Source organism: Lytechinus pictus, chromosome 7 (genome assembly GCF_037042905.1).
Source record: "Lytechinus pictus isolate F3 Inbred chromosome 7, Lp3.0, whole genome shotgun sequence".
Taxonomy (NCBI): domain Eukaryota; kingdom Metazoa; phylum Echinodermata; class Echinoidea; order Temnopleuroida; family Toxopneustidae; genus Lytechinus; species Lytechinus pictus.
Genome location: NC_087251.1, coordinates 34914632 through 34933653, shown reverse-complemented (window position 1 = coordinate 34933653; position 19022 = coordinate 34914632). Strand labels below are relative to the sequence as shown.

General features: G+C 36.1%; 1 protein-coding gene across 1 annotated transcript; it reads right to left on the bottom strand.

Moving 5' to 3' along the window:
- Nucleotides 1-9707: 9707 nt before the first annotated feature.
- Nucleotides 9708-18739, bottom strand: LOC129265217 (RNA-binding protein Nova-1-like). The gene has a single exon (XM_064102566.1). The coding sequence runs from the start codon at nucleotides 13515-13517 to the stop codon at nucleotides 12393-12395; it is 1125 nt and encodes a 374-aa protein (XP_063958636.1). The 5' UTR covers nucleotides 13518-18739; the 3' UTR covers nucleotides 9708-12392.
- Nucleotides 18740-19022: the final 283 nt, after the last annotated feature.

The following is a 19022-nucleotide window of genomic DNA, read 5'->3' as shown; positions in this document are numbered from 1 at the left end:
ATACTCATTTAAAATGCCAGTAACATTTTTTGTGGGACACGCTGTAACATTGGTTTTGTTTTCTTCTGTTTGTGCTGAATATTATGTTGAATATTCTTTTCGTGCAATTTTATAACTTACTACAAAATGTTTACCAAGGTTGAAATTCAACCACGTGTTGTTCTGCATTAATATGATAATGTGAATGAGATCAATCACAAATGTATTGAATTAATTAAGAATCTTAAAAACAATATTGTGCGTAATTACATTGCATAGAATTCATCGTATGAAGTGAAAACAGTTGGGTATAAAGACTTTCTATTTAAACATATCAGATTCACATTCATTTAACAAGATAAAGCCATTTTCCTTCTGTTATGTTCCATGTAAGATCTGTTATCTCTCGCAAACAATATATGACACATTTCTCGAGTTTCCTACATTACCACACTTGCCTTTACCCAAACCTTCCTAACGATTTCAGTGAATAATTATCAATTTTTGAAAGATTGACTAATCTTTACTAATTATTGAAACTGCTTTGATTAATATGCATACTTTGAACTTTCATTGATGTGTTATATTTTACCGGATGCATGTATTATTACTTTTTGTATTTTACAATTTGGTTGTTTTTATTTCAGGAATCAGGAGCCATTTTATTGAATAAAGTGATAAATAAATCCATAAATAAATAAATGAGTTAACAAATAACAATAAATCAGTAAATAAATGACGAAGGCATAATAAAGGAATAGTAGTAGTAGTCGAAGTAGTAGTAGTCGAATTAGTAGTAGAAGTAGTAGTAGTAGTAGTAGTAGTAGTAGTAGTAGTAGTAGTAGTAGTAGTAGTAGTAGTAGTAGTAGTAGTTGTAGTAGGAGTAGTAATAGGAGTAGTAATAGGAGTAGTAATAGGAGTAGTAATAGTAGTAGGAGTAGTAGGAGTAGGAGGAGTAGTAGGAGTAGTAGGAGTAGGAGGAGGAGGAGCAGCAGCAGCAGCAGTAGCAGTAGTAGTAGTAGTAGCAGTAGTAGTAGTAGTAGTAGTAGTAGTAGTAGTAGTAGTAGTAGTAGTAGTAGTAGTAGTAGTAGTATAGTAGTAGCAGTAGTAGTAGTAGTAAAATTAGTAGAGTTGGAGCAGGAGAAGGAGTCCGTAGTTATATGATTAGGAAGATGTGAAGTAGTATAGGAATGGTATGTATAGGAGTAGTAGGTATAGAAGTTATTGTTAGAAGTAGTTGTAGTAGTATTGTAGTCATGGTAGTAAGGGGGCATCGTGGTCTAGTGGTTATGACTCGTCTTTCAATCAGAGAGACGTGGGTTCGAATCCCAGCCACATTGTGCTGCAGGGGTAGGAGTAGGAGCCAGACTAATAGTAGGACAAGGAGTAAGGGCAGGAATAGGAGTATATAGGAGTAGAAGCATCAGTAGTAGGAGAGGTAGGAGGAGTATATCAGTATAGAGGTAAGGAGTAGGAGGATCGGGAGGGGTAGGTTTCGGAGGAGTAGGATAATCAAAGAGTAGGATTAGTAGTAGGAATAAGAGTAGGAATAGGAGTTGGAGTAGTTAAGGTGTACAAAGGAGGAATTGTAGGAGTGGGAGTATGAGTAGGATTAAGAGGAGGAGAAGTAGTAGTAGAAGTAGTAGTAGTCAAAGTAGCAGTAGGATTATGTGTAGTAGGAGTAGCAGTAGTAGGAGGAAGAGGAGTTGTAGTAGTACTACTAGTAGTAGTTATAGTAGTAGGAGTAGTAGCAGCAGCAGCAGTAGTATGAAAACTTTTCATTCAGTGGTTACATTTGTCAAAGTACAAAGGTGGCTCCTGACTAATAATAATGAGCCAGGATCGATTTAAATAAAAGTGTAATTAAATAACTTCTACTCTTGAAAGCTGACTATGGCAGTACTTGAATAACATTGGGTAGTATTGCTCTACATTAATTTGTAAGTTAAAAAATAATGTCTGTGTCTGATTTTACTAAAGGATGACGTTTCGGGGACATGATTGTATCTATATATAATCAAAACTGTTCAGTAAAAGAAAATGATCACATTAATCACATACATATAACTTTCAATACATAGAAAAGTAAAGGGTAGAAAAAGCTTTAACAAAGTACACACTGACTCTGATTAGAATATGGTTTTCTTTTGGCATCAATTTCATATAAAAAATAAATAATTTATTGCACATCTCACCTTTGTCCAAATCATCAAAAAAGGGACACAATTATCCTATAAAAATAGATATAATATATATACTCTCTATAAATATATTTACATCTCACTTTAACATTTATATTACATCTTTTTTCTTTCTATCTCCGGGTATGGATATAAGTGCATAGATGGTTAGTGTGCCCATACACTATGATGTTCATTCTGGGGTCTATATCATGAATAAAACAAAAAAAAGGTTATGGCAGTCTGGGAGTTTCCCGAAGAACACTTACCATGGAAGACATTTTGTTTAAGTGAGATGAGGAAGCAAAGGGATAGGAAAACTAATGTAATATAACCACAGCTTTTGAGGGGCTTTAAATGAATAGATCATGCAGTCGTAATGGACGGAATTTGAGCTGTACATGGAATTTGATTGAAGTGTATGTGGGTCAATTATTGGCTTGATGTCTGATATAAGTCCCAAGAACCATGCATTAATCTCCAACTTATCGGTGCTGAGAGGGGAGAAAAGTATAAAGTCACGAATCTGTTTTAGAGGCAGAAGGGCATTACGGGTGCATCTACCGTGTTCATGATCTGAGGGCACCGCCACGTCCATCTGCCGTTAAAACCGATTAAATAATAATTGAAAAACAGGGATGGTTTGAGAGAAGACAGGGTTGATTGATAGCGGTTGTTGTTGTTTGATTGGCAGAATGAATTAGGATTAGGAATGTATCTTAGTAAGGCAAATTGCATAGTCCCAGTCATGGGCTAGAGCACAAATAGGTAACATACATGTAGAACATAGTGAAAGTGTCTGTGATTCCCACCATTAATAATGTTCTAATGAGTGTTCTCCTATAACTTTCTTGAACATATTTTTGGTACTAGTATAAGCAACAGTTTCAAGTAACTAATGCATTCAAATGGTTGATTCAAATTTGTAAAAAGGAACCATTTTTTTCTGGAATTAACAAATGTGCAATGGCATTAATTGGTTTATATTTTTGGTTTACTTTCAAGCAAATGGCAAGAATTTACATAACTATCCTTTTTTCAATGAATTTACTGTCAAAAAATGTTCACATCTAATAGGACATGAGTAAACAAAACAAAAATGAAATTCTCTTAATGATGGGTTGACCAGCAAATTACACATTTGAATACATTAGTGTTTGTACTGACTGAGCTTTGAACTTCCAGAAAGAGTGCAATTAAAACGAAACCCTTTGATATGTTTAATTAGCCTTCACATATGACAAGAGCTAATACATGGAGAGTCTTGAAAATAAGGGAAATATAAGCCACACATATAAGATGCGAATGGTCTAAGTACGGATTGTGAGACTACAATTAATGTCACACCATGCAAACTGCCATTATGTTGGTGCGGAAGACACTGATGCATGTTACAAAAATTAAAAATCATAGACATGACCAGATGTTTTCTTTCACATATTCCACATTCTCACCTTTCTCGCATCGTCTCACTCACATGGATTCCAAATTTCCCATACCACATTAGCCCATGAAGCCAAATACAAATGGTTACTTTCATCAAAACCATTTTTTCATCTGTAATTGATAAAAATAAATGGAAAAAAAATCTTTGATTTTCACTCTCCCCTCTTCTCAAAGTCATACATACACGCATTCCAACATACATAACATACTGATGTTTGAAAGTAAAATTAAAATGGTGAGATGTAAATTTTGCCTCAACTAAGATGATTATAGTGTGCGTCTGGATGTGAATGCATTACTAATACAGGGAAGATAGGATAAAGGTACAGGTGACTATTTTTTTCAATGAACTTTTTTTCGGTGGTGGTGGTTTTTCTCCAGAGTTGATTACAGCGAGAGCGACGACTGTTGTGACCATTCATTCCGGCATGCATTAATGGTGAATATACGGCTTGGGTTAGGCACAAAACACGATGACAAGCGGATCCCATTTGTTAATTCAGATTGATTTTCAAGAGTACACGAGAAGGAAAAAATATATACATATTGTACCATGACTAATGCATCGATGATGTAACGAGGGAAAGAGCTCAGCGTTTTTAAACCAACACCTGATTAGATTGATTCTTATTGTAAATGGAATATTAACAAAAAATATATTTATTTGTAAAAAAATATTATTAGCAGATGTATTTATGGGACTGATACATTTACATCAAATGGCGATATGGATCAAAATCATAGTCTATAGCCAAAGGCGGTTAGGTTTTTCAATTCCCTTATGATAATCATGTAAGAAAATTATAAGGTGTGCTGTATGGACATCCAATGTGTGTATGAGTTGAAGATGGAGGTTTTTGAATCATCCCGGATTTCATGTAACACGGTGTTAACCATAATGCTCTACACAATATTGTCTTCTAGCATTTATGCAAAACAGCTGCTTAACAATGTTGTGTGGAGCAAGCAAATAAAATCATAAAATATATTAAAATATATCTTGAAAATACATCATAGAAGGTACAGATGAAAAAAAATATCAGATGTGATGGAGAAAGCATGAAAAAAGAAAATTTGTAAAGAGTGTGTAGTAAATTGGCAACTCCATTGTGAGACATATACAGAATGACAACCTAGCTTCATTCACTGTATGAACTATCATATGTTATTATGAATGATATCATGTTGACTCTGAACAATGCATGTCAAAGTTTATAATGTAACCTAAATGTATCTTTGCAATTCTACTAAGATTGGCAGGATTGGAAACCAGATACTGCAATAGAGGACTTCTTCTTTTTTTAATATACATATTCTTTTTTATTTCCAAACCAAAAAAATGAATAAATGGAGCATGATATCCAGGGAAATCCCACAACCCACTTGTGCTCAATATTGAAATCAAAACAGGAAAAATATTGGACTCGGGAGGAAGATTTAAGAGATACAAGGAGTTGAGACTCCTCTGGATCTAAGCGTGGAAGTAAGTCCTTCTGGCAACAGATGGGGGCGACCAGAAGGATGAATGGACCATGATTAGAGGCACGTGGGCATTACCATTCCTTAAAGTGTGGTATGTGGTATGGAGGTTGAACAAGCAATGTCACACGGCCAGAGTACCAAATGATTCTCCTTAATTATCAACCCAGATGCTGGGGCTCATTAGGTTCTATTTTCTTCAGATTACATTTCATTTGTTGCCCGAGATAGAGGGATGGGTGGAGGGACAGCGATGTAAGCGCACCCTTGGGCTCAATGGGGAATAGGAGGAAGTGTGAGGAATTCAACGGGAGTTGTTTGATCAGGGAGTCCAGAAAAAGGAATTAATGACTTAAAAAGGAATCAGGAACTTGAGACAGAATTTGACACCAGAAATCAATGGTGTTGATGGCCCCAGTCAACGAGTGCCCAGATGGGGGTGCCACCTCGGATGAATTTTGTGTAAACAGGGTTAACCTGGATCCCTTCTGTGGACTTGGTCTTGTGTAGAGCACCCAGAGGGTGTTTTCACAAGAAATGAATACCCTGAGTGTTGGTTCTCCCCTCCTGAATATGTCCTCGTGTAAAGAGCAAGTAAATATAAGGCCACTTTAACCTCGCTCCATAATAGTGACTTTATTTGGGGCTTGATGATAGAGATCATAGGCTGAGGGGGGAGGGGGCAAGCACAAGCACTAACTTTAAACAAGAATGAAATGAGAGAACACAAGTGGGGGATGGGGCATGAACAAGTGCACATCAAGTAGCAACAAAAAAGGGGGTGGTTTAATAATCAATGAAGTTAGCGTCTGGTAACTGAAGGAAAAAAAGTTTATGGTATTATCAAAGACCAAATTAAACAAGGAAAGAAGATGCTTCTTCCCTTGAATGTTGAAAAGACCATGTTATCGAGAGTTGACTATCCGCTATGCAAAAACACACCATCACCGTATTAGACTGAAAAATGGTTTGAAGCCAATGTTTAAAAAAAGGAAACATGAGTGAAATAAAATATTAACAGTATGAGTTGCAAATTATTTTCCTTTTTTTTTCTTTGATTTTGGTTTGTAGTTTAGTCATAGCATTGAGTTGTGTTTAATTGATGTAACATGTGAGTTTAAAAGGTAATGAGAGGTCAGAGAAAGACAGAGAGGGAGAGAGAAATGAGAGAGAGAGAAAAATATAAGACAAGTCAACCGTGTGTAAATATCATGCAATGCCTAGAATGTACACATCTCAGCAAGAAAAGGTCAAAATGAAACACATAGACACAATGATGATGGATTTGAGGAAAAAAGAGAGCAACAATGTTTTATAAATGCAATGTGGTTTAAAGAACATATGTAGATGATGGGTAAATGGCTCATGTACAAGTGCTTATAAAAAAAATCAGAGAAAAACAAAATACAGGAGAAAAATTAAACGATGAGTGATTGCCTAGCAGTTGAAATGCTAGATACTGTGCTAACCTACATGAAAAAAAAAACACATTCGGTATTAATATATGGTCTTGAAAGTAGAAATATCCTCATTCCTCAAAATATAAAATAGCAGACTTTTTTTGTAACAGAGCATAAACAGTGCTCTTCTACTACTACTACATAACTGAAAGAAACAAAAAATAACTTAGGAAAGACCTACATAAAACCTTCAAGACCTTTTTTTTCTTTATAAATCGGCCATGAGACTTAAAACATTTAACCACAGAGCTTACATCATTACAATGATACTACTATCTTACCTTAAAGAAACATATTCATAAACCCACTAAATAAGAAAACTATCACACGCATACATACATAGAATCATCATACTAGAAAAAATATCCCATTATTTTTCTTTTTTTTATAATATTACTATATCATAGCACCCTTATTCAACCAACTCTCCCACTCTTTTTTTTTTTACCGGGAAAAAGACCCAATCGGCCCTGGACGAAAGTTGTCTTGCTACCATATAGATACAAATGATAAAATCTCACAATTTACCGTTCATACAATATCTATTACAAAATCCATCTTAGACCTACACAGAAAAAAATTCATCAGAAATATATATATATTTATATGTATATAGATCTATACATGTATACGTAAATACAGTGATACAGAATTCATTTAAACAGTCTTCTGTATCAACTTTTGTTCGGTGGAGTTTAACCGATATAAAATGAGCTACCAACTTGCACCAATCATGCCAAATGACACCATTGACGACAGATTCACAAAACATAGTTATGATATGAGATGCAAAAGCATGTGATCATTTCTTAACAAATGAGTGAATTTAGTTGTCCATGCATTTTGTTTTCTTGCGTTGAACATGACCTACTTTTCACAATGTGAAAAAAAGGTAAAAGAGGGGATTTGAACATTACTCCCCCTTAAAAAAAAACTTTCTTAGGCACTTACTATTTCAAATATATGTTGTATACGTGTGTGTGTATATATTTTTAGATGAAATATAAACTCTTTCTGAGGATTTACAAAATTCCAAACAGAAAATTTTATTTTGTCTTAAAGTGAAATACCAAACAATTTTTTAGATATTACTTCTCTGTGTAAGTAAGATGCTGGGAGAAAATGTCACAAAAATCATAACTAAAATAAAAATAGTGAATTATCAGTGATTTGTCTTGAGCCTTTACCTTGCTATGAACTCATTAATGAGTAAGAAAGTAATCATAAACTCTTGCATTTGTATCTGGCAGTGGAATTGAATTACACTTCCCATGCAATTAAAATGACTAACATACAATGTACTGGATTCCCAAGATGGACTTCCTTCGTCAAAATCATCCTGAACAAATAGTTCACTAACATATGATATAGTAATCAATTTCATCATAAAAATATAAATTCTATTCTCACTTAAGACAAAGTAACAAGATGAGTTGTAATTTTCATAACGAGAAAAATATTGGTGGGATAGTCAAGATGTAATAATCATCTGAAATATACAAAGAATTAATCAAAGTTCAAAGATAGAAGAGCTAACAAATAATACACTTTTCTGAGTGAAAGTACATGAAATAGATGAGCCTCACCTAAATCCATGGCCTCTCTATAATCCTCCCTTAAAATTGATCAATAAAGGAAAATAATTATAAATATATCTTTATAATAATAAAAAGATAATGCTTTTTTGTCAAGATGCTTTTTGGAAGATATGTTTCTCTTATTCATTTATTTTACACAAAATAGAAAACATTCAAATAGAGCCATTTTTTTTGTCAAGCTCTGGAAGATGTGTCAGCAATCCCGACAACTTTGGTATATGAATGTATGCTTGGACATGACCGGTTGCTTCAAAACAAAATGCACTGAAAAAAATATGACGATACAAACACCTGATAAAATGGGAAACTACACCAATTTATGGGTTAGTATGTGTGCATGGTGACAGGGCTTTGAAAGAAAAAAAAATGAATCATGTATACATTGGCATGATAACATATTACACAACAAGTACACGGATAATTTTAATTTTATGCTCTAGGATCTACGGGGGTTGGGGCGGAAAGCATGGAATAATAGACATGTAATGTACAATCATAGAATGGATACCACACAGTCAAATACGGTCGGTTAGTGATTGATTGTTGTTGTCGATAGAAGTCAATGATTAACAAGACCTCCGTTAATCTTCAACAACCCCTGCACTGTGTTCTTAAATACGCTCTACCCTTCGGTCAACATCATTATCTGTTATCCCTGGTATGATCAAAGTCTGTTGCCTGTTTATCATGTGTGCAACTTCATCTCTTTTCTTTCTTTCTCTACACAATCTGAAGCAACATATTAACCAGACTTTTATGATAAAAATACCATTAAGGGAGCAAATCACCAAGCAACAATGTCAATAAATGGATTTTCATGGCCAATTGACCTCGGTCTCCGATGGTACGGATGTTCAATTTCAGCTCCAAAATTAGTTCATGGTACAATGTTCAACCCCCGCCCCCTTCCTCAATATGAATAAAAAGCACACTGTTAATGGATCAAACACAATTTGTCCATTAGAGTCATATATTGAATGCACTGAATGGTTACTGATATGCTGCAAATTGAGTCATTTAATAAATGTTTAAAGAAAATATTGTATGTTTGGTCTTTCTTCAAATATTTTAGGTGTCAGCGAAGGCAACATTCAGTAGCTTGACTTTAATGAAAGGGGTTCAGGCAAGTTTGTTCAATGAATTTTATGAACAAATTTGGGGAAATTGAACAACCATATGTGTTTCCAAAAGGACAATTGTACATAAGAAACCTTACAATATTCAAGGGAAGCAAAATTATCTACTCTACATGATCAACATCATAGTGGAGAGGGAAAGTACTAAAAAGAAATTAATGTCTAGACTATGCTTTTATGCAACATATGTGCAGAAATCTTGATGGTATGGTAACTTAGTGCAGATGACCATGAGTGTGAACGATTCTGTCTTAGTCCCTGGAAGGCTACTGGAATGGGGAAGTACTACATGGAAAAAAATAAATCTCTTTGAACTCATCAGACTTTTAACAGAAGCATAGAGGTGTAGGTTAAATTCAGTTGTGTGCACATAAAGCAAGTGATACCATGAGTAAATAAAATGAATATACAAAGTCAACAACATGCATGTAATGTTTGAATTTTTCGTGTCTAGATTTATTCATAGAAAATTATCTCACTATACATGGACGACAAAAGCAACAAAATGCATTAATAGATATATATATAGATATATATTATACTCTATTGGTCATATGCCCCCTGAAAAAAAGACTGAAATATGTTTGGTACAGATTATGAAAGTATTTTTGAAAGAGTGAAAACACTGAAGAAAAAAAAATGAAAAGCATTTTAAGCTATGAAACTTGGTTAAATAGCAAAGGGTGACTGACAAGTTGAATCCCATGAAAAGATTGAATCTATTATCATCCGGTTAGAATGCACATCATACCATTACCCTCTGGTCCCATACAAAGTGATAGTTTTCTAAGTCTTAGTAGTACTACGTCCACAAAGGTTTTGATTCGTGATCTCTAATCAAATGCAGCATATACTCATTGAGATGTTGTTATTACATAAACCCGCATTCACAAACCATGTACATAGAGACCTAGCCATTCAGATGTACACTGTAACCCAAACTGAAGCCGATGTACAAACCAAACAGGAAGGGAGTTGAATTTGGACAAGGTCTTTCAATCTTCAGAGACCGTTGGTGAACAGTACACAGTACAGGGAGCATTTCATGAAACGAATATCTAGTGATTTTCACCTACAGCTAACAAGATCCTTGAATCTGATTGGCTCAGCAAATTAGTCAGGGAATAATCACTGACTATTTATTTACTGAAACACTCCCCAGAACTTTGGATGATAAGTCATTTTCTTCAACTGCGCACATTTATAGCATTTCCCTTTTTCAAATGGCAAAAACAATTTGGATATTGCATTGTTGGAAACACACCAAAAAATGAAAAGTTTAAAAGTAACTTTCCAAATCACCTCCGACCGCATAAAACATCTACTTTTATTGAGAGCTGTTTTCCTATTTTGGACATCGGAAACTTATGGAAAAGCTTTGATAAAAACTTACCAAATAGAAATTGAAGAGTTGCCTTGAATTTGGTCTACATTATACATGATTTGTGAATGCATAAAATTACCAAGATCAATGCATAAATTAACACATGACAATATAAGATGAAAGCAGAAAAAATAAGACATATTTAGACCCAAAATGAGATTGATTTGGTATAAATGGAGAAAATAAACATAGGTGGGATAAAACAAGCTGAATCAGTATTTTTAACACACAAAATACAGGTGGCAGAAAATAAAGATCTAAATCCTTTAAAAGTTAGAGGGCCAAGTGATTTGAAGATTGAAGCATCACAAGATGAGTCATGATTGAGACTGTGTACACGAAACATATTGAAGCTTTAGTATCGGAGGAAATGTTTACAGTCTTGAAAAATAAAGGTGCTTCAACAAAAACAAGATGTTCTGAAATGTCAAAGGTAGTATTAAATGTCTGGAGAAAAAAAACAAAAGGCGTGAAGAGAAGTTCTCTCTGTATGTAATGTTGCAAAGTCATACATACACAGATAATATGTACGTAAATGAGTCAGGTATCATTTTGTTCCCACAAGAAATGCAGCATGCATGTTGTTAATACAGGTCTGATATTGAAGTTTGGAGTTGAGGATTTGGGAGCACGAGTGAGAGATGTTGCTTTGAGATGGCGAGATCGCTTTTCAATGTTCGTCGTTAATACTTTTTTTTCCATTTCTAAGAGTTTCCCAGACGTCAACTCTATAGTCACGCTCTCAAGGTATAGGAATTTCTCCAGGAAAATGAATTCTTATGGGCAGTACTAACAAAAGGCTTTTGCTTTTGTTCACTATAAAAGTCTACATGAAAGAGTTGCAAATACACATGTTTGAACTAAAAAAAAAGGATGACAACATAATCAATAAATAAATCAATTGGTAGACAAATAAGGAAAGAGATCGAATCATCGTTGATAATTGACATGAGTTTAAAAAAACAAAACCCATCCCCAAGTCTAACAACTACAATAATCAAATCCAGCACCATATTGCTTAGTCCCAGTTGTGATCGATGGTTTCTCATTCTTTCACCAACCACAAACAAAGAAAGATTCTCTGGGAAGAATTTCTGATCAGAGAAGAATCAAAGTACAAAGAACACAAAAAAAATAATCAGTTTTCTCTCTCAGGAACGGAGGAAGCATCAATCAGATATTCAATATACAACATATGAATACTTACACAATTATTGTCTATGCACTCTCCCCTTCGTAAATCAACTGCACTTCCAAAAAAATATAACCAGTGGGCGGGTCCTCGAGCAGCATAAAAATGCCATGATTAAGAGTGAAATCACAATGTGTAGAGACTTAACAAGGCAACACAAATTAATCAAAGACACGATTGCTGTCCTCAAGATCAAGGAATTGAGAAAGTTTCTTAAAATCAATCTTAACTTCTTTCTCACATATACAACTGATTAAGTCTCTAGAATTGTCCCATGAGTTCAAAAGCTCACTGATTGAACTGAAAGATTCAAAGAAAGATCTCAAATTCCCGATTGGATTTCTTTTAAAAAAAAATTCTCAACAAAATTAGTGATTTCATCAACTCTCATCCTGCCTATCTGTAAAAGTCTTCCACAAGGCACACTTTCCTTGTTATATAATTACTATGGTAAATCTTGGTCATCCAAGATGCTTTGGTGAATAAGAAAGATTTATAGTGAGTGAGAGTGAGGCACGACTCTTCACTTGATTTATTCTTAGGTGGTACCCTTCAAGGCTCTATTTTGTTCCTCTTGGGCCAACCGCTGCATAATCAGGAAGTGTGCGCTCTGAGTTGCTGTAACTGGACCAGTTATCGTTACCCGTCTGTTGCGTGTGCCTGGAACATATTCATTCTTTTTGGAGATTTGTATTTTGGCCCCGGTGAGATTCTGGAATTCCACTAGCGTTTTACCTCCTTTCCCCAAAATAGCACCAACTAGGGTCTCCGGCACCTCGCTCTCCAGGATAGATTCCTTCTGTGGGTCGGCTGCCATCGTGATGCCACCCATTGAAGGGAAGCCGGCCATTGTGGCACCAGCCATTGTGGCACCAAGTGGCATCATTGGAAGTCCAGGCACGATGGTCTCAGGGGCACTGGGGATGGTAATACCCATTGTACTACCATTGGAGTAGGGTGAGTCGGCGGTACTGGTGGGAGATGGACTGGACAGAGTTGTTTTGCTGGAAGGACTGATGGTGGTGGCTACCTGGTAAGATCCTAGCAATCCCGATGAGAACATCTGAGGGGATGCCTGAATTGGAGCTGTTGCACCTAATAATGGGCTTGTGGCACCCAAAGAACCTTGAAGATTGCCCATAGAGGATAGACCTGGATAGTTGTATGCCGCAAAGTTGCTCATGGCACTGCTTAATGAGGAGGTATCTGCTTGGCTGGTGTTGATGGGAGCTGGTAGACTGGTGGGAATCCTGGAGCTGATCATCATAGAAGGAATGGTCAGCCCGCCACCGATGGGATGAGGAAGGGAAGGTGCTGATAAGGTCTGGCCAGCCATTGGAATCTGTGGTGTTTTTCCCATTGCTGCTGCTGCTGCTGCTGCAGCGGCCAGGTTGGAAGCCACTGCAGAAGAGACACCCTCTGCAAAAGGAGAGCCAGTGGGATTAGCATTGGCTACTGGACCTGTTATAGTGGCATAACTGAGGTTATTGCAGCTACCGCTCTGTGGATCCTCTTGGATCTTGTTGATTATGAAAGACATAGCCTTCCTGTTGTTATCACATTCCCCAGATATTGTGATGACTCTCTCTGACAGGGTGATACCATCTGACTTCTGGGAGATCTGCACTCTGGAACCACTTTGTTCCATTATGGATTTGATCATCGCTCCACCCTTACCTATAATTAGACCTGCTGTACTGTTGGGAACAACTAGCTTGACCTGCAGAATACAAGAAAAAAGGGAGAAAGAAAAAAATGTTCAATCAATCTTAAACCAAACATATCATCAGGAATTTAAAAACAAATTCAATTAAATTCTCATAAATGTCCAGATCATAAATAAATAAGCTTACACAAAACAAGACTGATGGAAATAATCAGATAATTATGGCTACAACATCTATAACATGGACCAAGATAATATATATCAAAGGAATAGTGAATAATGTAAAGGAGGGTGCTACTTGACCACATCAAAAACTCTTGGGAGACCAGTCACAAATCTTGGTTGGTGTGACTTTGGACAATCTCTCTTGTCAAATATAACAAAAGCAGGAGAAAGTGGGAAATGGATGAAGGAGAATAACTGAGAATTGAGTATCCCTCAGATTAATATCTGGTCATCCATACGCAGTCTTCACAATGAGGTTTTGTGTGGCGATGAATGATTACAGAACTTGTTGTGATAACTTAGATTTTGTTGTGTCTGATTCTAATACACAGGTTATCAACTACAATCACATATAATCATTACATTTTATCATATTTTATTTGGAAATACTAAATATGACTTACATCCTAAATTTTAGATTTTTATGTACATGTAATTCATGTTAGAAGAGGCTGAAAAGTGCATTGTATTTGTAACCTGCAAAATGGTGTACAGTTACACGACTGTAATGTGAATAATATCCACTTCTACCATCCATCTTCTAGCAGGTGCATAATGCAGTGAGGCAGGGAATCTTATTTGTGGAGATCAATTAGAGCCCTTTACAGCTCACCATGCACATACAGCAACCAATCGGGGGAGCATTTCAAGCAGCTTGTCTGCTGTGAATTTCACTGACAAATTTGCGCTAAGCCTAAGCTAAGATTTCAGTAGCTTATAAAAGCCTGATAATTATTCTCAAATTATTTTCCTGATTCGTTCCAAACCAAACCCTTTTGATTTCTGAGGAAAGTTCTCAAAGTTATGAGCACGTGCAATATAATCTGAGTAGCAGATGAAGTGCAAAATTAAAAAATCACTAGCTCAGCAAAAATAAACAAGCATCACACAGCACCAGCAATTTTCTCAGAATTTTCATCGTCCATAATGCCATCAACCTTGGAAAAAACACTACGAAAGTTCTTGTAATTTTGACGAGTAGCTAATATTTGGCAGGTATACTACTTTGTGAATGTTATGAGTAATTTGCAAACACTGCCACAAATTCCTGGTATTCTCAGTTTGAGTTGGTATGTTCATTCAATCTCTTTAACCATTGAGCTTCAAGTTCCTTGATCATTGCTTATTACCATCACCAATCAGGCCTTCACACATCTCTAATCCTCTTTCCACCTCCCTTGCTCATTTATTATTAACTATATTTGCTCATCATCTAAATAAACTCTGAAAATAATATGCTATCTCTCATTTCTCCCCTCCTAAATGTTGATATTGGCTTTGAGATCCAGTTGCACCCTCCATTTGTGATTGCAAGAAGGGCAGTAAACCAATGTTAAGGATTTGAGTTTGGGTCATTCTAACAGTAAACAACAGACTTTTTCCCCTGTATACAACAGATGGCAGAGGTGTGAATACGCATCATTTGTTTATCTCTTCAACCCCCTTCCCCCCCCCCCCCTCTCATTCCACTGCTTTACACTCAGGTCCTGCGATGTCCTGTACTTTGTGACCTTAATCTCGTACATTTGCTGCCTCACGATTTGCGTGTTTGTAGTCTCTCTGATTACGCCATGCCACTGGCAGCCCCTCTGCCTTGTGCTGCCGAAATTGGCTTTTCAGCGATGCTTAGGGCTATCAAATTAAAAGTGGGAAAAAATGATCATCTTCATGCTCACTAGCTCAAGCAAACACTCCTTCCTTTAATACTCTTCTCATATTTTTCTTCCTCAGTCCAATCAATCAGAACGATAGATCCCTGTCCTGATTAGATATGTAATCACAAGCTGTATGTATATATCATCAGATGAGAACCAGAAAGGCACTAATGCTGTACATACAAGATCAATGGTAATAGCGCCCTTCTGGTTCTCCGCGGAATATCTTTGATCTGCAAAAGGGCCCTTCTGGTTCTCTGCTCATGATATCTTGTATCACTTTCTCTTCCATGAATCTAGCACTGGCTGTTAAAAACTCTTTGTTTGCACAATTGATAAGTTCAGGCTACAAGTTTGCCTTTCATTTGATTCCGGAAAGAAAAAAAAAGGTACTGTGGTAACAAACAATCTAAAAATGATTTAGACAGAATCCAACAAATGATCTCCCAAGTATTTGTATGAATACTACCAAATTAAAAATATGCACCAAAGGATTCTGTGTTTGTTTTTTGTTTTTATTTAAAAGTGCAATTGCTTAGAAATGAACAAAATCAGCATGGCATGCCATTTAAATGTCCAGTCCTTCTCTAAGCAACAATAACACACTGTCCCACATGTGCTTATCTGTGTTGGTGATCTTCTCTGTAATCATTTTTGGCTCAGATTTCATTACTTCTCAGAGATAGCATTAAATTAATGAACCAGACCTAGGTCTATGCTGATATATTAATCTTGATTTTAAAGACTTATAATAAAGTTATCGCTTGCTGCAACTACCTGTACTTCCGTTCAAGTCTCGTCATCAACATGATTCCCCTACATGGCAAAGCTGCAATATATGCTGCATTTTATTGTGAGAACATTCATAAATTCAACTACATTTCTTCCACTACACAGACACTTGCCATGTGAAACATGAACAACACTACACAGACTTCAAAGCATTTAAAAGTGTAGATATGTTTACACTTGATCAGTTAAGATATGTAGGCCTACATGTATTTATAAATATTCTCCTTTCAGTTTCCATAAATAAACATGCCTTCAACTCAATACTACAATCTGGGAGATGCAGGAGAGAAAGAAAAAAAAGAGGTATCAGCGTGATTGTCTATTTGAACATGATTCTCGATAATAGATTGCATTTTATCCCGTCCCAATTGCCCTAAATCCACTTAGTTCTGTGAATCTGGGCCTTGCTAGGCCATGCAAAAATCAAATACGTTTTCCAGAAATACATGCAGGGATAACCGCTGTACTATTTCTAGGCCAACATGGTCTGGGGTTAGATAGATAGATACCCATCGGATAAAAACAGACCTGGAATGGGGAAAGAGAAAGAAGGGAACAATCTATTGGGCTGTAACTTAATTTGTCAAAGAAATAAATTACATTTCTATTGATGGATTCAAATTCCGAAAGCACCTAGACGTGCTTGGTTAGCAACAGCACATAGGAGTGTGCCTTACAATCCAATGTTTGGCTTCAATAGAATTCTGCTTGTCTTGTAGGGTAAGTGACACTTGCCATGTTGTTTCTTTGTGTCACTGTTTGTCATTCCTTCCTTGATATACAGCAAATTAATGACAATGCAGTGAAGTGTTGAGGAATCCATTATCTCCTAAATGTACATCATGTTTTACCCCAAAAATAATAAAATAAAATGAAAAATAATCTTGGCTTCCACTATTGATGTTAGTTTTTGCCCTAGTGCTATATTTCTAAATTCAACACTATTATTTCTATTTTTAACTTAAAAACAATGCAGATCCTAATTCATAGTTTTTCATACAGGTTTAATAATTTATCAAACAAGTATCCAATGAAACTATGACAGAAACTACAAATAATCAATGTGTTTCATGCTCTATTCGAACTTAATTAGATCAAATCCAACAATCAACTATCCATACATACTACAAGAAAACAACACAAACTGCAACTAGAAATTAATTAATCTGTGTTTCATACTCTATTAAAACTTAATTAGATCAAATCCAATGTTGACGGATGGTGCATGATGGGACATCTGGAATACACATCAAGTTCAATGATTACATATTTATCATTGTCCCACCTTTAGAGATACAAGGACCATATTCTAAACAACAGGAATTCATCATCATAAACAGACAAATCGTTGGTGAACAGAGAGTTGAATTCTTCCTTTGTCCCAATGCCACGATGGCTGAACACAAAATTGACTAATCTGATGCAAATCTCTGCAGATGATGTTAATGCACTTTCCTGCACTTGAACCTCTTGCCTGTGGGTGCGCGAATGGTGTGAGAAATTCGAACCCAATTGCCTTTATACACAATTGACCTGTGTGAACTCTGAAATGTTCAATATTTCCTGTGATAAACTGATGCTGATAAAGCTAAATTATATTTTCTAATTGGCAGGAGGAGGAAGTGCACTCGGATAAACTACATGTACACCCTCCCTTCCTTAATAGGAGTGATTTGAATAAAATGAAATTGGTCTTTAAACATTTTCTCATTTGGGATTGCTCAATTTATTCTTGTTTACATAGAACTAGTATCCCTTTCTCAATGAATATACCGTCTCAATAATTAATGTAGAAAGACCAGTATAGATATCCAATGGAGGGACTGGACAACTATTTGAAACTCATTGGAGAAATTCATTGAAAAACACCCCTGATATAGACACTATAGTATACCTCCCGCGATGAGCCACATTTAATGAGATGGTGTATCTACGAGAGTAGATTGAGCCATAATAAATCTGCATGCAATTGACAGGCCGAGCAGTAAATCTGGGAAACACACGAAGCATCCGCGAATTCATTACTCGGTGTTTACGCTAACGCAATACGAAGGAGACGGAGTGACGGAGGAAGGAAGGGTGCCAGTGTCACCAGGCCCATCACAGGCCGTTGGACACTTGATGAAAATTTATAGTTCGCAGCTGATTACAGCAGGCCCCTGGCTGCAGAAGCTTCTAAGCAAATTGCTCGTAAATCGGGGCTAGCTTTTCTGATAGAAGACACTTCAGCATGATATATGACTTGGCTTTGAGACACCATCTGCCAGGTGCTTAAAAAGTGTATTCCCTAATGAATCTTCTGTAATAAACACCCAACTACAGTATATTGTTTTTAGGTACCAAATAGGCCTACATCTTTTCATTGTGATGCAGGTTACATAATACTGTAACGATAATGACAACTGTTGAAACTACAATACAATTTAAAATTTACCTATTTCCCCTCAAATTTCTCCCCATTCATCAAGGTAAACCTTCAAACAACATTCTAGGGTAAAAAGGTGTTGGTTAGACATAGCCGTAGTCAAATTTCTCTCTGCCTCAGCAGATTCAATTTGGCATGTTTGCTACATATTAGGCCTACACAACCATTTTACGAACAAGAAAAAGATTAAAGTATAAATAGTTAATGAAGAAGCGAAGGGCATCATGTGAACCTACTTTATGAACACCCAAAGAACCCAGAGAGTTTATTGCTTTCTGCAAAGCAGAAATGGCAAACTGCTGACTTCCAATAAGTCTAATAATCACTGTGGGCTCTACGGAAGGGAGAAAGGGTATCCCAAATGTGAGGGAGTCATCGTGAAAATGGGAATAAGAATCGAAGTGT

Bases quoted from the DNA above. Each gene is read 5' to 3' on its own strand.
- LOC129265217 (XM_064102566.1), bottom strand. From the start codon at position 13,517: ATGATCAAATCCATAATGGAACAAAGTGGTTCCAGAGTGCAGATCTCC.